This window comes from Zalophus californianus, chromosome 3 (assembly GCF_009762305.2).
Source record: "Zalophus californianus isolate mZalCal1 chromosome 3, mZalCal1.pri.v2, whole genome shotgun sequence".
Lineage (NCBI taxonomy): Eukaryota > Metazoa > Chordata > Mammalia > Carnivora > Otariidae > Zalophus > Zalophus californianus.
Window position 1 is genome coordinate 181,200,986 of NC_045597.1, and position 23,374 is coordinate 181,224,359.

A 23,374-nucleotide genomic window follows, 5' to 3' on the forward strand; every position below is an offset into this window, starting at 1 on the left:
AAAAACAAAACGGACTGACGGAGGCCAGATGCTGGAAGGCCTCACGTTGTCAAAAGGCAAGTTCTTTGTAAGAAAGAGGTGACCAGGAGCCGCTTCTGGGGTCTTCCTCAGAGGGACCATGCAAGAAGATGCTTTTCCTTTGTTAGCAGCTACAGTTTGGGCCAGGGTGGACACCTGTTTTTGTTGTCTGCTGACATCTCTTCTCACTTCCTCCAATTAGTAGAAGGTCCTTCCTGTGGGGACCCTTTCCATGGTGTTCAGGTGGGGCTGCCCCCTTTCCTCCTGTCTCTCCCAAATCGCATTCCCACAAATAGACACAGAACCATGGGCTCGCCAATCAGTGAACTCCATCATCCAGGTGCAGTGATTGGTTCAGGGGTGAGCATGTGACTCAGGCCAGGCCAATCAGAGGCCTCTCCGGGAATTTTCTTCGGAAGCGCTGGGAAAGGACCCCTGTATTCACTAGGGAGCTAGCTGGTGGGATGTGACCCTGACGCTGTGGTTGCCTGACAGTCTTTTAGTCACATGACTTTCCTTTTTCCCCTTTTGTTTAAATGAGTTCCCAGTCTCTCTTGCGTGTGAATGAAAGGGTTGTAATTCAGGGCCTGTTCTGGTGACCTATGACTGACTACATGTTGGATTCTTTTTGTCTAGCCTGGACAAAAGTCTAGAGACAGAGCACTTCTCAGATGGGACCCTGACCCCCCTTCTGTGGATCCCATCCTGCTTCCTTCTTAGCGTGGGAAAGGGGAGGGGGCAGGTCTTACTGCCACAGCCATAAGGGAGAAAAAAGAAGCAATCCAAACAGAAAAGAGTCAAAAGAATCAAAGTTAAGAAAACTTCAAAGAGACACCGAACCCCCAAATGAATAGTTTTTAGCATCTTTGTTTATCCCTTTGAAAATTCAGTTCCCTAATACAGTGCCCCAGTTTTGTACTTGGCCTTAACCCCTATTAGCGCCTCACTCTGTAGCGATCTCAGTTATTTGGTGCATAAACAGAACGGATGCTGGCTGATTTAAGCTGAGAATTCATTTATCAGAAGGCTGGGGAACTGGGTTCAGAAAATGCACAAGAACAATAGGAAGGTGAACAGGCAGAATCACAACCAAAATCAGGCCCCAGAACCAATCTGGGATAAGGGCTTAGCCAAAGACCCAACACCACTTCTCCCCAGGACCAGAACTCTGCTGCCTACTCTCCCCCTCCCGCACCACCCACCTAAAGGAGGTTTCCCATCCTTGCTAGGAACCTCAGAATTCCAGAGGAAAGCAGGTGATTGGTCAGGTCTATGTGGCATGTCCCCTCACTCTGCCAGGTGTGAAGGGATCCTGTTTTTACAGTGCATGGTCAAGCTCTCTGCATATGGAAGTGCTTGTACTGGGTGTTAGGGACGGTTGCTACCTCCCGCTAGCTTTGTGGGGTATTGGTCCTCCGGCTATGATAGAACTCCTGGCCAGCATGTGATCTGTCATGTCAAATCCATTGGCTACCTTGTTATGTTTCGAGGTACCACTCTGCAGTACAAGTTTTATTTCCTTCAGGAAAAGGAGATGAAAAATGAACAACAAAAACAAACAAAACTCCCACCCAACGTGGGTCGTGTTTTTGGTGGTTTTGCCTCCTACTGAGACGCCTTTGGGGAAATTTCCTGAACATAAGTTAATTTAAAATTATCTCTTTGTCCTCTCTTGGGGTGAAGTAGAGGGGAAAAAAGAGGTTGGAACAAAGAATGAAGAGAGTATCAAATCCGTGTGCAGGGCACCGGGCGGGGTGGGGGGGGTGGAGGGAGGATTCGAAGGAGGAACAAGAAAGGAAAGGAAAGAAGGAAAGGAAAGGAAAGGGAAAGGAAAGGAAAGGAAGGAAAAAGGAAAGGAAAGGAACAAAAGGGGCAGCGAAAGGAGAGGGAAGGAAAGAAGGAAGGACAAGGGAGAGAAAGCCCAAGCATGAGGGCTTAGAGAAGATTCAAGAAAGTTAGACAGTATTAAGTTATCTCAGGAATTTCTGAATAGGTTTTATAACACGGAGGTGAAATTTAGGAGTTTCTAATCAACAGAAAATGGGCTCCATTCTCTTCTCTTTCGCTTCCCTTCCCCTTTCCCCGACTCTCTCCAGAAGGAAGGAAAAGGGGAGAGCAGAGTATTGGGGCCATGGAAGGACCAGACTGCCTCTACAAAGTCTCATCAGAGCAGAGGGTGGATTGGGGAGCAGCCGAGGCTCCTGCCCCACCTCCCTTTGTAAATGGAGGGGTGTCCCGCCCTTCCCCCTCCCAACCCCAAACCCCCAGCTCTACTTTCCCTAATGGACAAACACATTTGAAAGTTTCCAAATGCTATCATTTCTGTTAATGTTTAGCAATGTCCAAATAACACTTGCAAAGAAGTATGATATACTATTAATAAGGTTAAAAATAGCCAAACAACTGCAATGCAACTGATTTTTAGTGTACCTATAAAGAAATATAAAGTACTCTGATTATCAAGAGTCCCTCTGATTTAAAAAGTGATATGTTTTATATTTTAAAAAATACAGCATAAGTAAGTAAAGAGTCTGGCTAATTTGATAAATTGGATTAAACTAGTCCATAGCTTATTCCTGTTACATACAATCTCTTTTGAACTGTAAGATATACTTGATTCTTTCCGTCCATAATTTTCCTCCTAGATATGTGAACATAAATAAATGGCACACATAGCAAAAATTCTTACGGAGCTTTTTTTTTTTTTTATTGAATCATTGATTTTACTAAAAGTTGTTTCTAAAAAAACAAAAAAAAAAAAACAAAAAACCTCCTGTTGGCATGACATTTAAAAAAACCATGGGTCTGAAGGACCATTTATAATAATAATACTATCTTACATATTTATAAGGCTTAATAATATCCAAATGCTTTCATGTGCATCATCTTGATTCTCTTAACAACATTTTGTTACAATAGGAAAGGCAACAGAGGATCAACGACGCTGACAGTTCAAGGTCCCATAAGTAGTAAATTTAAAAGCTGAGGCCAAAAGTGGGGCCTTTGGCACCCTGGCCCCATTGGAATGTCCATCCCACCATGTTGTAAATTGGATTGCTGTGCAGAGTAGAGCCGGTGCCATTTTAAGAGTGTATTATTTTCAAGTCAATTTTGTAAGGTACTCCTTCACATTTTCCAGTATTCTTCATAATTTCCATGTACTTATAGTCTCACCCATGTATTATGTTAAAGAATTCAGGTTACCTCAAAAAAAGTGGGAAAGAAATTTCAGAACTGCCCCCCTGCTGTGCTTTTCAAGGCAGCTCAATAGTTCCATTTAAATAAGACTTTCATTTTTCTTAACTCTTATTCTAGAAAAGCAGACCAAAATTCTTCATTCTACTTCCTAAAATCTAACTTTAGTCTGGGGGACAGGGAGAAAGAAAATGAGAATGGGAATGTATGGAGGTCGTGAGCCCAGGAAGAAATAAAATCAATGTAGAAGTCTCGTCTTTGTCGATTTGCCACTCTCCTTCGTTTCAGTTCTTCAAGCTCAGAAGGGCACCCAAACTCAGTGGGCGTCCCTGCCCTAAGACTCATCCTTGGGCCTGAACTCATCCTTCTCCTCAAGTGGGTATACTAAGTATCAGGGTCACCAGAAGACCCAGCTAAATTAGCATTTATAATCTTATGTAACATCTGTCCTGGAGAATAAAGTCCGTGGAGTCAAATAACCTTATAAAGTAGCCACAACACAGAGACCTCAGATATTTTTTAAATGTGTGTTTAGACCCAACAGAAAAATACAGCACAAGAGCAATGAGAATTTGTCCCTTATGGTTATAATTAGAATCATAATACGCCCAGTCTACACCTGCTTACTACAGCCTTGTGCAGCAAGGGTGAAAATCGCTGTGGAAAAGGGTCCCAGAGGAATTAAGTTAAGATTTCAACATATTCTCAGGTGTTGATAGAATGGATTTCTACTTGGGAGACCATATATATCTTTTGGGTTTGATGGCCACAGATTGTATGTGGACTATACGTCAATGTCTTATTCAAAGGTAGGTGCTCAATAAATATTTGCTGAATGAATGAATGTATAAATGGATGAATGCGTATTGCAAGGAAATTTAGGAATTCGAACTTGGCCAGAAGAACGCAAGTCCTGCTCCAACAACCCATCCAATCTAATCTTCCTGCCACATCAAGTAGAGCTCTGGAATCATCCAATCATGTCACATTCCTCTCTGGTTAGAAACGGGAACCACTGGCCCCTTTGGAGTAGTGCGGAAACAAATGAGAAATGGAGGAGCAGGGAAATCCTAGAACCTCGCTTTCATTTTTCACCTGATCTTTTGACTTCTAGGGTTTCTGCTCATTAAACAGGAAAAAAAATTAATTGCTCGTAATTTTCAAAACCCTCGCATGTGAACTCATTCTAGAGGCAAACAACTTTAAAGGCAAAATCACCAGAGGCTACGTGGTGTACAGGGCCTCATTACCAAAGGAGGTCACATAAAAATTAAAAAACACTAAAGAATAAATAGTCCATGTTATCCAGGGGGATGAGCTATGCAACCCAAGTAAAAATTAAAACTAAATTACATCCACTCATCAGCATTGCATAACACATCCGACTCACTGGCATACAAAGCAATTATTCCTGATAGGTGCTGAAATCAACACACCCAGCTGGGTTAGTGTGTCTTCAGGGACACAGGGCCTTGGGCTTTCTCCCTATGTGCTGGCTGTGTTTCTTCATGACCATGATGGCAAATAAACAATACTTCACAGCACCGTTAGACTATGCACATTTGAAATAAAAGCAATACAGATCGGTACGTGGCTAACATTCAGGACCCATCACATGACCAAGAAACAGTGCTCCATTTCTAGAACACTATATCTGATCTTGTGTTTTAGGAAATCACATTTGTTTTATGCTATATAAAGAATTCTTCTTCTTTTTCTTCACCCTGGACTGGCAGGTGAAGGGGACATTGTGAAATTATCTTCCTTGCACCAAGATCCTTTTGGCCAGCAAGTGACAAAGAATGGGTCCTTGCCTTAAAGACTCTATTGTTCTTGGAGGCAGTTGCCCCTGAGGAGGAGTCTGGCAAGCAGGGTGGTGCCTGGCTGGTCCGGACATCCCTTGAAAATCTGCTCAGAAAAGACTGTCGGGGTCCAGAATTGACCACGGTGCACCCCGTGTCAACATTCGTTTCTGCCTCCAGCTTCCCAAAGCTGTCTTGCAGGCTGAGGACCTTTCTTCTGGCCCCAGGTTGGAGGTGGGGAGAAGGCAGATGCATCTGGATGCCCATTGCAGAGCTCCTGTCCTGGGACAAGCAGCCAGGGCTTTTCCACGAGGTGCCACTACAGCTGTCTGACCCAGAGCTCTCAGCAGGCTCTGCGCACTCCAGAGAACCCACCTTGAGCCTCCTGGACCGGTTCCTTCGGCATTGTGGCTCCAGGGTCCTCCTTGTGGAGACAGGGATCAGCCGGGAGCCCTGGAGAAGTGTGTCAGCTCCCGAGGTGCCATTCAGAAAGGAAAGCTCGCCATTTCTGACACCAAGTCCTGGATTCACCTGGACCTAAGGGACAAGTGGAAAAGAAACAAATTCAGCAGATGTTTTCCATTAACTAAATGCCAAGAACAGACCGTGTCCCACTCATCCTCTGCCACCCGGTGCCCACAGCAGACTTTCAAAAAAGCCAGTTGAAGTGAAGTAATAAGTGTAATCTAATCGTGAGATATATCAGTATCAGCTCCAAACATCTCTCTCTCTCTCAGACTCCCTAAAAAACATTTGACAAGGCGAAGAATCTGAGAATCAAATGCAACAACACAGTTCTTGTAGATCATGTTGTTCAAATGATGCCAAGATGTTCACAGGTGTTATTTGGTGGCCTCACCTGAGGTTGCAAATGATGTATTACCAACTATGCAAAAATAAGAACAAAAATCAAAAGCCACCAAAAGATAAAGATTGGAATAAGAATTCAATCTTCCAAAGTCCTTTTACATCATACTAACAATATATATCTTGAGCTATTGCAAGACATGTGGGCACTCCAAGCAGACTAATAATTAGACACCTTTCAAGTCAATATTCTTTAAATTTAGGGGGACTATTTATAGTACATATGCCATATGTAGTGGCATGTGGCAGAACATCGAAGAAAGGAGGGGGACTGCCTATATGGGACCTGCGGTGTCTTAATCCCTAGCAGCTCCATGCTGGTTTCAAACTTACAGACCCTACTCAGGAGAGCTGCCACCCCAGAGTTAACTGCTCTCTCCCTCCACACAATGGAGTTCACTGGCCCGCGTTCCATCCTTGGACTCTTGGGAGCCTCATCCCCTACTCCTTATACAACACTCTCACCAAGAAGATTTCTGGAAAAGACAGTTTTCTCTATCTTGTCAGTAGCTCTTAGAAATTGGTATCCAGGGTCCACCCCTGCCTGGCCCAAATATCAAAAAGAATGTACAACAGAACCTTACATGCATTTACTAAGTGAAAGAAACCCATCCGAAAAAATCTACATACTGTATGATTCCAACAATATGACATCTGGAAAAGGCAAAACCATGGAGAGCATAAAAAGGTTAGTGGTTGCCAGGGGTTAGAGGGGAGGGAAAGATGAACAGGCAGAGCCCAGGATTTTTAGGGCAGTGAAACTACTCTGTATGATACTACAACGGGGGATACAAGTCATTACACACTTGTCAAAACCATTAAAATGTACAACACCAAGAGTGAACCCTAAATAAACTATGGACTTTGGGTGATAATGATGTGTCTATGCAGGTTCATCAATTGTAGCAAAGGCAGCACTCTGGTGGGACACCCAGGGCAATCTCAGGGACACCCATGCCTTCAATTACTATCTAAATGATGAAGGCTCCCAAAAACATAACTACAGTTCAGATCTGTCTTTTAAGCCTCATACTTATCTATCCAACTGTCTTCCAGGCACCAACTACTCAAACTCAACATGTCCAGAATGAACTCATTTTCCTACTCATGCTAATTCTGTTCTGTTTAGTCTTTTTCCTTTCTTTGAACAGTTTAGCCCCATGTTAGTCAAACAAGAGCATCACTTTCCCTTCTTCATCCGCATGTCATCCATTCTCATGGACTCTGCCTCCTAGAGATCTCTCAGATCTTCCTGTCTCTCCATGTACATTGCCATTAACCCTAGGTCAGACTCTCTCCATCTCTTGTCTGAATTATTGCAATGGTCATTTGATGATGGGGCCCCCATGGACACTCTTTTTTTTTTTTAAGATTTTATTTATTTACAGTGAGAGAGGGAACACAAGCAGGGGGAGTGGGAGAGGGAGAAGCAGGCTTCGCGCGGAGCAGGGAGCCCGACGCGGGGCTCTATCCCAGGACCCTGGGATCATGACCTGAGCCGAAGGCAGACACTTAACAACTGAGCCACCCAGGCGCCCCCCCATGGACGCTCTTACCTCACTCTAGTCCCTTCTCCACTCCATTACAAGGGGAGCTTCAAAAACAGTTTTCATCATGTCACCCTCCTGCTTCTGATGGCTCCCTACTCTTCTTGAGATAAAAATCTAAGTCCTTTAATATGTCTTATCACACCCCCGCACAGTCTGCCCCTTCTTCCTCCCACCTGATCATTCACCACTTCCTCCCTTTCAGCCTCTGCTTGCCAAAATTGAACTTCTTGGTTATTATTTGCTCTTTCCCAGTGCCAGTGTTTGTGGATATTATTTCCTCCGTCTGGGATATGTCTCTTCTAACCTTTTTTCCTAAAAACCCATGGCCAACTCCAGCTTCTACATCATTTCCTCTTGGAAGCTTTCTTGATATCACTGAATCTGGGGTAGGTCCCCTAAATATTGACTCTGCCACTTATTAGTTGTTGCACTTTAGACAAGTTACCTAATCTTCCTATGCCTCAGTTTCTTCATCTATAAAAGGAGATAATCATAAGTACCAGCATCATAGAGCCATTGAAAGGATTAAATGATAACAGTGCCTGGGACATAGTAGTGCTAAATATGAGTTGGTGGGCGCCTGGGTGGCTCAGTTGGTTGAGCGACTGCCTTCGGCTCAGGTCATGATCCTGGAGTCCTGGGATCGAGTCCCACATCGGGCTCCCTGCTCAGCAGGGGGTTTGCTTCTCCCTCTGACCCTCTTCCCTCTCATGCTCTCTCTGTCTCTCATTCTCTCTCTCTCTCAAATAAATAAATAAAATCTTTAAAAAAATAAATAAATATGAGTTGGTCATTATCATAGTAATTAGTATTGTTACTAGCTCTTCTAGCAGCCTATACTACCATATCATAGTAGTTAACCACACTGTTATGCACCTGCACACTTACTTATCTGTATCTTCCTCTAAACTTGCCATCTGGGAGAAGGATTGTATTCTCCTTCTTCATTGTTATATCTCCAATACCTAACATAGTGCCTAGCATGTGGTAAGTAATCACTAGATGTCTTCTGGATACATAAGTAAAGCTTAGCACCTAAGAAAATATAAATTTTGGAGCACCTCGGTGGCTCAGTCATTAAGCATCTGCGTTCAGCTCAGGTCATGATCCCAGGGTCCTGCTCGGCAGGAAGCCTGCTTCTCCCTTTCCCATTACTCCTGCTTGTGTTCCTGCTCTCACCATCTCTCTCTCTGTCAAATAAAATAAGTAAGTAGGTAAATAAATACATAAATACATAAATACATAAATACATAAATAAATAAATAAATAAATAAAATCTTAAAAAAAGAAAATATAAATTTTTACATGTAGAAATGTATGGAAATGTAGAATCTATGTATTGGGCCCCTAATTATTGACATTAATAGATATAAAGTCTTATCAAAAAAATTAAAAAAGGCTTTCATCATATGGTTGGCCATTTCTGCAAACTTTTTAAGAGAATGAAATGTCAACTTTTCCTTCTTAAAGAAAGGTCTAAAGATCCTTGGATCACATAGCACAAATGAGTTCAACATTATTAATGTAGAAATGCAGATGTGTGCAGTTAGAGTGAAAAATTTCTAGGAGAAACATAATGCTGAGTGATTGAGAGAAATCCCTTGAGGGAGAAGAAGACTCCTCTTGCCAAAAAATAGAGTGAAATGCATTTTGTAGGAATTCTGATCATTTAGAGTTCATCTTTCCAAGAAATATTTGTAAAATGTTACAAATTGAGAGCTAGCTTTTTCAAGTTTCAGGGAATGCTAGCAGTTATCTTGATGAATAGAAAGATCATTTGTCACTCATTTGACTCTAAACACTAAGAAACAAGAGAATATACATCATTGAAAAATGATGAAGCTGTTTAAGAACAGATTCACATCATGAAGGGAAAATAATATTGTCTCTTACTAGAAGTGATTCCAAGAGATAGCCAAAGAGAATTTTTCCTACACTGAGAATAAAATTAAATGGTAACAAATTATACGGATAATAAGAAACCCCAAAACAATGTCAAACTTGCTTACCTAAGAGTTGAAATCAGTCCCTTCCAATTAATTGATCTTTAAATTAAAGGTACTTACTTCAACTGATTAACCAAAGCCACTGATGTTAACCTGCTTTTCTATAAGAGTGAAAATCTTCTAAGCAATGCCTCCAAGTGTTTTTTTTTTTTTCAGGGCAGCATAAACCCAAGTATTGAGTGAGAAGAGCAGGGATTGGAGAGAGAGAGAGAGAGAGAGAGTGTGTGTGTGTGTGTGGCTATGTGTGTGGTTCTGTGGGGTACATTAGGGGTAGGGATGGAAAAGAAAAAAGAAAGGAACAAAGAGGGAGGAATAGAGTCTGAGTGTGCACAGCTGAGAGATTTGGAAATGAGAAAGGACCCTCAAGAAATGCTACAGAAGGGCGCCTGGGTGGCTCAGATGGTTAAGCGTCTGCCTTCGGCTCAGGTCATGATCCCAGGGTCCTGGGATCGAGTCCTGCATCGGGCTCCGGGCTCCTTGGGAGCCTGCTTCTCTCTCTCTCTCTCTCCCTCTCCCTCTCTCTTCTTCTGTCTCTCATGAATAAATAAATAAAATCTTTAAAAATAATAAATAAATAAATAAAAGAAATGCTACAGAAGAAAATAATTACTTTCTTCATGAGAGACTATGTTCTTTCATTTTTCAATAGCTAATGAAGAACATAAGGACAAACTTAGTAAATGTCTGTTGATAAAATGAAAAGAACCACACGCTTGCTTACACCAAACTAGCTTCTGGAATATATACTTTTCTGAAGAGACAGACTTATTTCCTGAAAACAAGCAATCAATCCATGCTTCAGAAACAGCTGTCTACCTACAAGTCTACTGGAAATAGACATTTACAACAAAGTACTGAAAAGAGGTAGAGAGTCATAAACTCCAAAATTATATGGTGCAACAATAAGAAAATGTATAATCAATCACGTATTACAAAAATTTCCATGTAAAACATACACCAAATGGGAGTGAATGTGCACTTGAGCTTCATGGCAGATTTCATAGAGAAATTGCTATTTGAGCAGAGCCTTGAAGGATGGATAAGTAAAGAGGAAGAGAAAGACATCTCTGGATAAGGAACAGCTTAGGCAATACATAGATGTAGATATCCATAAAATGCAACATTTTCAACCTAAACAGGAATGAAATTCTGACACATGCTACATGGATGAACCTTGAAAACATTATACTGAGTGAACTAAGCCAGACGTAAGGGCAAATATTATATGATTTCACATATGGGAGGTGCTTAGAATAAGCAAATTTATAGGGACAGAAAGAAGAAAAGAGGTTACCAGGGACTGGGGAGAGGAGAGAATAGTGGATTATGGTGTAATAGGTACAGAGTTTCTGGTTGGTGTGACGAAGAAGTTCTGGAAACAGACTATGGTGATGGTTGTGCAACATTGTAAATGTACCTAATGGCACTGAACCCAACACTTAAAAATGGTTCAAGTGACAAAATTTATGTTATGTGTGTTTTACAACAATAAACAAAATACCTGGGTGCAGGAATGAGCCTAGAGTTCTGGAAAGAAAGTTGGGATAGCGATAAATGTAGCAGTCGTTTGAAAATATATTCATCTATGATGTGCTGGATAAAATAGGATGCCTGGAGCTAGAGTGAAGAGTTAGAATGTCATAATAATAATAATGCATATTTCAAGCTATGCGGGCTTAAAGGAGGAAGGGAGAAGAGGAATGACCCCAGAGGAAAACTACAACAGTTGGGTGTGACTGAATGTGCAGCTTCTGGAAAAAGAGGCTTTAATTGTGACAAAAACCAGAGCAAATGGGGACAGAGTGATCAGAGCTGGAGAAGATGAGGGAGATGGTGACTTAGGTTTTGCTTGGACTGAATGTAAGATGAGGATGAGACATTATGTTCAAATCATCTTACAGGAAGCTGGAAATAAGCTAAAAAATAAATAAATAAATAAATAAATAAATAAATAAGCTAAAGCTCAAGAGCTAGAGATACAAGTAAGGGGAACAAAGATGATATTAAATCCACAGGATGATCTATATTTCTTTTTTTTTTAAGATTTTATTTATTTGAGAGAGAGAATGAGAGATAGAGAGCACGAGAGGGAAGAGGGTCAGAGGGAGAAGCAGACTCCCTGCTGAGCAGGGAGCCCGATGCGGGACTCGATCCCGGGACTCTAGGATCATGACCTGAGCCGAAGGCAGTCGCTTAACCAACTGATCCACCCAGGCGCCCATGATCTATATTTCTTAATCTTAGGGAAACCTTTAGTCAAAGACAGCAGTTCTCAACTGGGGGAAACTTCACCCCCCAGAGTCATTTGACAAGGGCTGGAGGCATTTTGATTGTCACAACTGGGGTGCAGGGGTCGCTGCTACTGGCATCTAGAGCCAACGATGCTGCTAACATCAGCAATGCACAGGACAGTCCGCCATGACAAAGAATCATCTAGGCCAAGATGTCAATACCACCATGGGTGAACAAACCTGATTCAGGGACAAGAAGAAAGAGGTGAGTCCTTGGGAAGGGACAGCCAGAGAAGATAAACTGCTTAGTTAAAGAGCTGGGTTATGGAAGCCCACAGAGGAGAGACTTTCGAGGGAGGGGCGGTCAACATTTACTGATGCTGGTGGCCTTAGAGCAAAAATTCTTCCAGAATCTGTATGAGAGGGGAGCACGCAGGGCAAACAGCAGCTCCCAAGACTAGAGAGACAACAGACAAATACAGGGAATCACAGCTTCTTGGAGTGGAGACTCATAAGTGGAAGCCACAGCAAGAACCAGTGCCAGATGAGGAAAAGTTCAACTGTGACTGAGGAATGGTGGAAGGTTCAATGCAGACAACTCTGAGGGTTAAAAACTCCAGGGGGACCCAGTCACAGAGGGGCCCTGCAAGCTTGTGGGATTTCCCTCCAGGCGCTTGACCAGATGCTCACAATAAATATCGGAGAAAAATCTCTTTGTGCTTCTGGAAGGGAAGGAGAAAAAGCACCACTTTTAAACATGCCAGAAAACTGTGTTATTAAAAGGCCTGCTCTCAGAGAAAACTAGTTAAGCAGAAGCTCACCTGAGCCTGACTGACCTGGGGGAAGGGAAATATTCAATTCCAGCCCATTCTAGCCATCCTCTCCTGCCAAAGGAGGGAGAAAAAAAATTAAAAATACTTGTGAATTCACAGTCCTAGGCATAGACTCACTAAAAGACTGTGTGCAATCTAATCATAGAATGCTTCCCCTTCCCCAGCTCCTCACCACCACATTACAAAAGGCCTATTTTCAGCAGTTCCTTTAACCTGCTACATCATGTCTAGCTAACAAAAACAAAAACAAAACAAAACACAAGGCATACTAAAAGGTAAAAAAACACAATTTGACGAGACAGAGTAAGCATCAGAACCAGGCATGGCCGAGTTGTTGGAATTATCATGCCAGGAATTTGAAACAGCTATGATTGATGTACTAAGAGCGCTAATGGATCAAGTAAACAGCATGCAAGAACAGATGGGCAATATTAACGATAGAAACACTAAGAAAGAACAGAAAGAAACACTAGAGATTAAAAAAAAACCACACACACTGTAATGGAAATCAAGAATGGGCTTGGTTTTGATGAGCTTACTAGTAGACTGGACACAGCTGAGGAAAGAATCCTGAGCCTGAGAGTACCTCAGAAGAAACTTTCAAAACTAAAAATCGAAGAGAACAAAGACAATAAACTAGAACGGAATATCCAAGGACTGTGAGACAGCTACCAAAAGTGTAACAGATGCATCGTAGGCAGACCAGAAGGAAAGAAAGAGAGAAAGGAACAGAAGAAATATTTGAAATAACAATGACTGAAAATGTTCCCCAAATTAATGTCGGAAACCAAACCACAAATCCAGGAAGCCCAGAGAACACCAAGCACAAAAATTCCTCAAAAGCTTCACCTAGACACATTGTTTTCCAAACTACAAAAATCAAAGATAAAGAAAAAATCCTAAAAGACACCAGAAAAAAAAAAAAAAAAAAAAGACAAGAGTGGGGCACCTGGGTGGCTTAGTCAGTTGAGCATCGGACTCGTGATTTCAGCTCAGGTCGTGATATGAGGATCATGAGATCGAGCCCTGTGTCAGGCTCTGCACTCAGCTCGGAGTCTTCTTGTCCCTCTCTCTCTGCTCTTCCCCCCACCTCAAGTGCACTCTCTCACTCTCTCTCAAATAAATAAATAAAATCTTTTTAAAAAATCCAAAGTAAGCAGACGAAAAGATATTCAGAATTAGAGCAGAAATCAATGAAATTGAAAATAGGAAATCAGTAGAGAAAATCAATGAAATCAAAAGCTGGTTCTTGGAGAGCTGTGTGGATTCTAACGCAAGTACCCATTGTAGAGGATACAGAGGTGAGCCCACAGACTGGAGGAAGGATATGCAGGCCTGAGTTCCAGCTTATTCAGCAGAATAAACTGGGAAGAGCTGCCGGAAAGGATGGCTGATGACCAGAGTCTGTTGTTGAGACTCAGTATCCCGGGTTACCCTGATGTTGGGTTCATGTACCAGTGCAACTGAGCCCCCCGTCCAGGTCTATGAACAAGACACCACCACCGTGGGACAGGAGATGGAGATGCGTGTGAACTTTCCCATTTCATCCATCTTGGGAGCAGTCAACCCTTGTCAAGAGAAACCTGGAAGGTGGGCCCTCAAGGGGCTGAGAGAGAACCTCCCCGCTCTTGCTGTATCCTTGGCCTGGGGCACCTCCTAGTGACGGGTGTGGAGAACACAAGGAGGAGACCAGGGGGAAGGATATCAAGCTCACGTCCCGGCCAAGGAGCTCTGAATGGTGACACCCAGAAGTCTTATAAGTTACCTTCCCTATGGAGAATGTTTTCTTGTTTTCCCCTTTATCCTCAAATTTTCAGCAAGATCTTGCTGAAAATTACAGCCTGGTTCCGGTAGCATTGTGGAGACGTTGGCAAGGACATGCCCATAAGTGCAGGGTGGTGGTGGCGGCAGTTACCAGTGAAGGCAAGCTGGCCCGCAGCACTTGCCAACCTCCTGGGAGTTATTGGCAACTCCACTAGAGACCAACGGCCCGGTGAGGAGAGCAGGGTGAAAGAGCCTTAGGGGCGTGTTCTAGCGTATCTGAGAAATCGCATCGTAGGGACTATGGCATGCCACCAAGTGCATCACTGGTCATGACATTGTGATCTTCGCCTGCTTTCTGGCTGCTCCTTCTCACATTGCTTCACTTCTTCTTCTCTTTCCCCACTCCTGGAGTGTGGACATTTTGTAGGTTCTGCCTTCATCTCTTCCCATTCTACGCTCTCTTCCTTGATAACAGCACTTCTTCCCAGGGTTTCAACCATCACCCCAGCCTATGTCCCTAGGCCAAGCTCCAGCTCTCAGAGGCCACCTGATCGGGAATATCTTCACCCAAATGACATGCCAGCATCTCAAACCCAATGTGTCCAGACTCATCGTCACCCTCCCTCTTTTTGACCCCTACATCTAATTCATTTCCAAATCTGTTCAGTCTACCCCTGGACTACAGTTCATATTTAACCTCACGATTCCAGTATGGGTCTTCTTACTCAAAAACTTAGCTGGCCTCTGAGGGGATGACTGAAGTCACCTTTGGATCAGTCAGTCTAGTACGCATCCAATCTACCCTGCGTGAAGGTGCCAGGGTTAGCGTCCTAAAGCGTATACTGCAGACTATCACGTCTGCCCCTTCTCTGAAAACAACTAAAGCCTGTTGTACACCCTCCTGCCCCCATACTCAGTGGGCCAAAAATCGTTCTCCTAAACTCATTTGAACTCTCCAGCCCTACACCATTCTACCAGTTGGTTCAGTCATCCTCCGAGTTATACATCCTCCACACAATTTTTCCAAACTTGGTCACATTAACTCTTCCTGTCCCCACACTCAAGGTGGGGACGAGGCATTTACCATAGGCCACTTGATATTCCAGGCACTTATGGGAGAGTCGGGACCCCCATCAGCCCAAGGTCACACAGAACACCTAACACAGAAGGCGGCATGACATCACACCGAACACCTAACCAAAGGGTCACAGAGGATTGGCTGTCTCACCTCCCACAGGGCAACTGCGGGAAAAATGCAGGGACAAAGGAGGACTGCTAGAGAGGGGAAGGGAAGAATCGACCCAGCGTACTTATGCAACCATCCAGAACTAAGACAAAGGGACAACAGGGCCTAGAACAGGGCCTGGTGCAGGGCAGGCACTCAGGAAGAGTATTTGGTGAATGAAGAAACATGGACATATTTGATCATTTATTGGCACATTCATTCATTTACTGAGCATCTACTCTGTACCCTACTATCGCTCTCATCACAAATACGCATTCTAGACTCTGAGAAGCATCAGACTGTCTGCATGGACAGGAGGTCATGTGGGAAAGGAACTGTTCACGGTGTGCATCTGGCTAGATGGCCAGTGGCTTCTTACCTAGACAATGATCACATTGCTTCTGCGTGATCTCCTACAGCTTCTACTTTACAGAGCACCTCATTTATATTCTCTTTTTTGATCCTCATAACAAATTATACATGTCAGTACCACTCACAGACTCCATCAGTGACCGCTGATTGCAGTAAGGATAAAATAGAAGCTCTTAGCAAGGGTCTGGTTCATTCACACAAGAATGTATTTGCCTCCCGTGTGCCAGACACTGTTCTAGGTACTGGGAATACAAAAGTGGGCAGAGAGCTGCCTGCCCTCATGGGGCTTACCTTCCAGTGACTGACCATATTCCTGGTGATGTGGTCTCCACCCGCCCGCTCCTCCTCTTTCCACCCCAGCCACATAGAACCTCAGGCAGTTTTCTGAACATGCCCTGCTAAGAAAATGTCACACCACACAAGGTCACCCACTGTCTCTCCTCTTTGGAACACCTTCCTCCCTTCTCCATCTGCCTACTTCCTTCTGGGCTGTCCAGCCTCAGCAGGTCCAGGTATCACTCCTTAGGAAGCTTTGTCCATCGCGCTCCCTCACCATGTCTAGCACGCCCACACGCGTGTCCTTTCCAGCCCTGAGGAAAGGTTATTTGTGGAGAGGTTAATTGGTGGTTACGGTTTTCCCTTGAATAGGTGTTATTTTCTTTCTTTTGGTCAATATCCGTCATCTTGGCCACCCCGCATTTGTTCCCCTACTGATCTTCACTAGGGGTCCTTACTCTCCCCTGGGAGTCCCAGGAGGGTCTGACTCCACAGATAATCCAGGTGTGGAGAGCAGAGCCTCTGCCTCAGAACTACACCAATCCACACGAATCCCATTCCCTTGGATGCAGCAATTGGTTTAGAGAAGAGCATCTGATCCAAGTTGGTCAGGTTGATCTTAAAAATAGGAGCCATTAAAAATGTGCCCCCTGCTGCACACACATACTCAATGTTTGTTTGACAGTGAGGTTGATTTTAAATGCTGGAGATTAACCAAGGCTGAAGGAGAAACTTTAGATGCCTTGGTAATTGCTGAGTTAAGTAAAAGGCACAGAAACTTCCTAGGTTGTAAGAATTAAAGTAATCAATGTAATAACACTTAGTTTAGGTCATAACAGGTAATAATAGCTAAAATTGCATTCTGGGCACTGTCTTAAGCACGTGAAGCATTACGTCATTTCGTGTGGATAACAACCCACACTATAGAAAGATGTTAATATTACCTCCATTGTGCTAATGAAGGAATCAAGGCTAAGCCAGGCAGCTACTGGGTACAAGGCTCAACGGCCACAGAACACTCCACGGGAGATGACACATTATGGTAGTGATCATGACTGTGTGTGGCTTAAATGGGATGCTTACAGAAGAAGGCTTTCATATCCAGGTTTTCTTTTCAAAGGCATTCTAACCATCTAACTTGATTTGGGGAAAAATTGACAGTGATCCAAGCTGCTTAAACATTAAGTCAATAGGAAAAAATAAATGAAGTCAACAGGACTACAAAATTAACAATCCCAACCATAATTACAACTTCAGCTTCCTTAGGTCAGATGGAAAGAGCTTATACTATTCCCAAACCCCAAAGCGTGGGCAAAGTATTTGCACACAGTTTTAAAGGACAATCTGAGAAATGTGGTGTCGTTGGATTCTACCGCAAACCACTCGCATAAGCTACAAGCTCATGGAGAATGAACTCCATCATCTGTCAGATGAGGGGCTTTTATTAGATCAGTGACTCTCAACCCTGACACTACTTATTTGAGTCATCCAAGGCACCCCTGGAGATGCTGGTCTAACTGGCCCGGGGTGCAAGCGTGGCACGGGAATTTTTGCAAGCTCCCCAGGATTCTGATGTGCAAGCAAGGCTGAGAACCACTGCATTCAATCATCCAAAGGCCCATCTCAGAGGTAAAATCACACAGTTCCATGTGTGTCTACAAAGATCAGAGGCAAAACCAGAATACCTGAAGCAGGATCTTATTGCCATCGTAGTCTTGCGTCTGCCACCTGGTGCGGCTGATGGGGACGCACGGGTGGGGTAGAAGAGGCACTAACTGGCCGATCTCTTGAACCTTGAACTGCAGCACAGAAGATTCTTTGGGGTCCACTGACATTCCAAGGGGCAGCTGCGCCAGGGAGAACTGCAGAGCGAAGCTCTCAGTGGCATAGAGCACGAAGACACAGAAGTTGCTTTTCTGCACGGTGGCTTCCTTCTGCAGGATCAACTCATAGAGTCTGATGGCATCCTCGTAGTTATCAAAACTGCAGTAGAGTGTCACCCTCAGGACCTCGGAGCCATAGTGCACCTGCCTCACACCCCAGACGGGCATCTGGCTGTCCACACTGTAGAACTCCTGGTTGGCAAGGATGTAGGGACACGGCCCCCCCTGAGCATTCGGGGCAGGGTAACAGTGCCACGGCCAGTGCTGGAGGGAGTCAAGAACCCGAAAGAGCCGCTCCTCTCCCAGGCTCTCGTGCAGGAAGAGCAACACAGACATTCCCGGGAACCGTGAGCGCTTGGAGTGGCACTTGTCATAGGATTTCACTGGACTGACCCGCTCTGACACCAGAAAGGGATGCACGTCTGGGCAAATGCAGTCCAGGAGCTGATCCAGAGTTTGCTGCAGAAGCGAGCCATGCCCAGAGTTGGCGAGCAGGTGGACAGTCATGGCCAGAGGCTCTGGTGTCCCGTCCATTCCGGACTGCCCGAGGAGTACAAAGGAAGCAGGCGTGGAGGGTCCACCGGTCAAGCTTCTGCAGCGAAGGAAGAAGCGGGCGGTTTTCCCGCAGAGTCTTCAGCCCACCAGGAAACCTGCAGCCACTTCAGAGCAAAGCTCCTAACCTGGGCCCCTGGTTGGCAGCAGCCGCACAGCCTGACCATCCACACAAACTGGGGCACAACAGCCTTGGGGTCAATGTTATCCAGCTCATGCACAATGTAACTGCGCCCTGGACTTGTCCAGGCACTCCCCGGGGTTTCTGTTTGACCTAAAAACCTATAATCCTGAGAAACACCCAAGTGGGTGGTTCTTACGGTCACTCAGTAAAGGAAATGACCAGGCAAAGAGGAACATGAGTCGGCTCTGTTAGGCTGATAGCAATCTGTTTAGTTGAAAAGACATCCATTTTATGGGCCCACAATGGGTTCTGATTTCCTCCTTACATCTCTCCGTGTTTACAGTAGGCTGCCAGGCCACCTGAATACAATGACTGCTTTCAAACAATTCTTGAAACTTGTCCCCTTGCCAGGATTTTTTTCCCCCTTTGTCTTTTTATTTTGTTACCGGACAACTGATGCTATGGCATTGAAGAGAAGATACTGTATCTAAATAATACTGAGTGTTCACTGAAAATTATTTGCTCTGATGCAAAGACTGAGTGTATGTACTGAAATGTTGCAAAAAAATAAAAAAAGATGTTGCAAAAAAAAAAAAAGTCCCCCTTTACTCATGCTGATTCTTTAGGAAGAGTGAGAGCTTCCCAACAGGGACAGTATGATTGCTCAGATCTATCTACTAGGCACCAGTCATAAACCGTTCTAAAACTTTACATAAATGGATTTAATCCTGCAGCAAACCTCTGAAGAAAAGACTATTTATCCCCAGATGACTGATGAATGACCTAAGGCTAAGTAACAGAAGAAAAGCTAAGTAACTTGCCTAAGGTCTCACAGCTAAAAAGTGGCTGAGGGAAGATTTGCACCCAGGAACTGAGAGGTGCCCCAGAGAAGTAAAGATGAGGTGCTTCTCAAGGACCTGGAGGTCTGGATCTTCTTCCTTAGGATAGGGAAAGGACACCAAAGTAAATTCTCGTTGAGGACATGTATTTATCCTAGAGACTCGGCGTGCTGTTGAATCATAAAATGAATAATCTTCAATAAGAATATTCAAGCTCTAAACATAACACCCACCCTAATGTGTTCTGAGTATCCTTTTGAAAATCATTTGCTATTGAGAGAGCTGTGCTCCTGAAAGGTGTGGGCAAGCACATTTTTCTAAACAGAATTCTTAAAATAAGCTACTTACTTACGAATGCTTATAAATGGAACACGTTGTGACAATCTTTTATAATTTAGAAAGCACTTTTGTGATTTTAAATATAACTTACCTTAACTTTTGCTTTATGTAGGCAGATTCCCTTAAAAGTTTAATAACCAAATTTGAAGGCAAATATTGTTATCTATGAAAAGGAATCATTTCTATTCAGATTCCTTTTCTAAATCAAACCTACACTTCCAATCATTCGAGGTTCATAAATCCTATACTTTTTGCATTGGAAAAATATATAAATATAGTTGATAATAAATGAATTGTTTTTTAATTATCATAGTAATTAAATTCATTTGGCTTCCACTTTCCAAAAATCATTAGTTTTTTTTTTAAGGCATTAGAGTGCTCAATCTTTAAAAAAAAAACAATAACAACTCTTAATTCACGTTACACAATAGGATTTGCAGGCAATAACTTTCTCATCTCTCAGTAGGACACCCTTCCCTTTTCTCTCTCCTTCCACTCAGGGAGCTGACTGTACTCGGGCACTTTAGACTTTAGACATGGTTTCTGAAATATCCTTTGCAATTCTGGAAATAACTCTAAAGATTCAAGGAGGAAAAACATACCCATGAGACAAAGATATTAACTCACAACATTTTGCACAAGGCAAGTATTGAAGCCCATATATAGGAACAGGGTTTGCTTCTTCGTGTTGTTTTAATCTTTTATCCAGTGTGAAAACATACTTTTTCCCTCTTGAGGTTGTCATTTCTGTCAGGACTGGAAAGATTTCATTAATCTGAAGGCAGCCAAAGTGCCAAGAAACACAGGGGGTACCATGAGTCTCCTTTCTGACTGGCTGCCTTTGCAATTATTTTTCCGGGAACAACCTGAAATACTGACCCTCAGAGTAACTGCCTCCCTCCTCCTCACTGCCTGCCACCCACCATAATGGCCAGATTCTCAGCTCGGCTTTATTCCACCGTGCTCTTTCTTCTTGCAAGCTGCCTCTGCGGAAGGCACAGATGAATATATGAGGGGAAATCATCAGCTTTGAGTCCCAGGACCTGGACAGCTGACACTTGGCTCTCTACCTTACTTTTCTTAAACTTGGCAAAGATGCCCGGGTATCTGTCAGTCACCAACCCCTGGACGGCAGCCAGGTGGTCAACTCCTCCTGGCCAAGTGGAGGAACTGGTGACAGGGAGTACAAAGAAAGGTAAGAAATCAGCTAGTTATGAGGACTTGTTGGAGCCCGAGGAGAGCCACCGGGATCTGTACCTGCTGTAAGCCACATAAATACATGGGATACATTAAAACTCTGACACCCCACTGCCACTCCGAGAAAGCTTTGAGAAAGTTTCTTTCTCTCTTTAACTTAGAAAATGTGTTTATTTATCCCACATATTGAGAGCCAGGCACTGCGCCAGGAGCACAGAGGAGAGCATCGGCGGGTCCCACTTTGGAGGAGCACCTAAACTAATGGCATCAGCCTCCAGGGAGAGGAGGAGATGCTTCTGGAAAGAAGGAGCCAGGCAGCTGAGGAGACTCGGTTGGGGGAGGGGGAGGGGTTCCAAGGAGAGGAAGTTGATGGGGACAGGCCATGCCTGGAGAAGAGTGCAGGGATCGTGACCCAGTGGCCAAACAGCAAGCAGTTCAAGACTGCTGGAGGATGGGGACAGAGAAGGGGGAAGGTGGCAAGAGGCTGGAGAGGCAGCCAGGCCTCGCGGGTCACCCCAAAGGGTTTGGGGTTTTTCTGATGGGAACAGAACCATGAAGACGTTGACTTGAAAAAAAGAGGCAGTGCTTTGAGGAACACATGGACAGCAGCGATAGATAGAAAGTCAAAGTCAGTGAACGGCTTGTTGGTTGGCTATGGGCAGAAAGCGGCAGGGATGGGTCCAGGCAGCCTCCCAGGGTGCCAAGGTGAGGCAACTCATCCCCAGATAAGGGACCCCGGAGAAAGAGAGCAGTTGGGAGGGAGGACGGGGAGTGCAGATGGGACATGGTGGGTGTACGTGCCGGTGGGACATCAGAGTGGAGGTGCGAGTGGCCAGATAGCCTGCAGGGCTGCAGACCAGAGAAGATGGGCTGGGGACCATTGGTCTTTGGGTAACATGGGGAGGCAAGTGGCGACCCAGTGGAGAACACGTGATAAGGAGAGGACAGGTAAGAAGAAGGGACTCCGGGGTGCCCAGTGTCAGGAACGAGCAGCATGTCCGTGGCATCCGGGGAGAAGTGGAGAGCGAGTGTGTTGTCTGAACCCTGTATGGGTGTCTGAGGTTGCACACTTCAGGAAGTGCCACCAGCTAGAAAAACACCATAACTCCGAGTTTCAGAGTCATGCTCCCTTCTGGACTAGGCAAATTCCGAAGAAGCACCAAGCAGACCTCAGAGCCGTTCAAACCTGTTTCCCTTGTTCCCCAAACAACCTTAACTCTGATTCCTTGTGTGATACTCAGCTCTAACCAGAGGCCAGCATTGCAGAGCCCGAGGCAGTAAATGGAGACAGGTGCCGATGAAGGGCCAAGGGCCGTTCCATGCTCATCCTTTAACCCCTGATGGCAACCCACAGCCCTGTTCCTGCAGAGGAGAAGGCACTGGATAGATCTGAAGTGAAGGAGGAATCTGGAGTCTCTGAAGGAATAAGGATCCCAGGGAGCTTAAGGGACTGTCCAGCTGGTTAGAGGCAGAGCCCAGATTTCTGGTTTTTAAACTACGCTTCCCCACCACTCCTAAGAGGAGCCATGCACAGCAGCATTCATCACCTGTGTCTATTCAGATAAGGGACATTCAAGTTCACGACACACAGCCGGCACAAAACAAGGGAAAAGGAAGGCAGGAGGAATGAGCATTACTGGTTAACACATGTTTCCCCATCATAGACATTCCTGCCCCAGTGCCATTCCTGTAGTTGGCCTTCACCTTCCTGGCCCTTCTCCCGACACACACACACACGCACACACACACATAAGCACGTGCACACGGAGATGCACTCACGCGCGTGCACACACACACAAGCACATGCACACACAGATGGACATGCGTGCGCACATATGTGCGCACACACCACACACACAGAGATGCCCACACACAGACATGCACACACACACACACACACACACACACACACACACACACACACACACGGCTGGCAAACAACAGAGATCTATGCACTCCCACCCCCTCTGGCCTCCCCTAGGGCAGAGGAGGGAGGGAGGAAGTGGCCACAGCAAGCCCCTTCTCCAAGCAGTTGTGCCCCATAGCTGAGAGCCTCTTTCCTAGTTCCCCAGAGGCTACCCCCTTGTCCAACCCAGAACAATGCTATCAGGTTCCTATTAAATTGCCATCTGTTTCCCCCCTTTTCCAGGACAATGCAGCCCCGCAGCAGCCTGTGAGCTGACACCCTGCATTTTCCCAGGTGCAGTAAAGAAGGCGTGTTTCCTCCTTGTTCTTTGTTGTGGTCTGTGGCTGTGACATCATCTCCCGTGCTCTGACCAGTTAATACTGGTTCATGGCTGA

At 44.6% G+C, this 23,374-nt stretch overlaps 1 protein-coding gene across 1 annotated transcript; it reads right to left on the minus strand.

Annotated features, from left to right (window-relative positions):
- Positions 1 to 2,799: 2,799 nt before the first annotated feature.
- FAM124B (family with sequence similarity 124 member B) lies at positions 2,800 to 19,135 on the minus strand. Its single transcript, XM_027590027.2, has 2 exons — positions 17,825 to 19,135; positions 2,800 to 5,552 (listed from the first exon to the last, which is right to left on the minus strand). Exons 1-2 carry the CDS (start codon positions 18,554 to 18,556, stop codon positions 4,905 to 4,907), a joined length of 1,380 nt encoding a protein of 459 aa, XP_027445828.2. The 5' UTR covers positions 18,557 to 19,135; the 3' UTR covers positions 2,800 to 4,904.
- Positions 19,136 to 23,374: the final 4,239 nt, after the last annotated feature.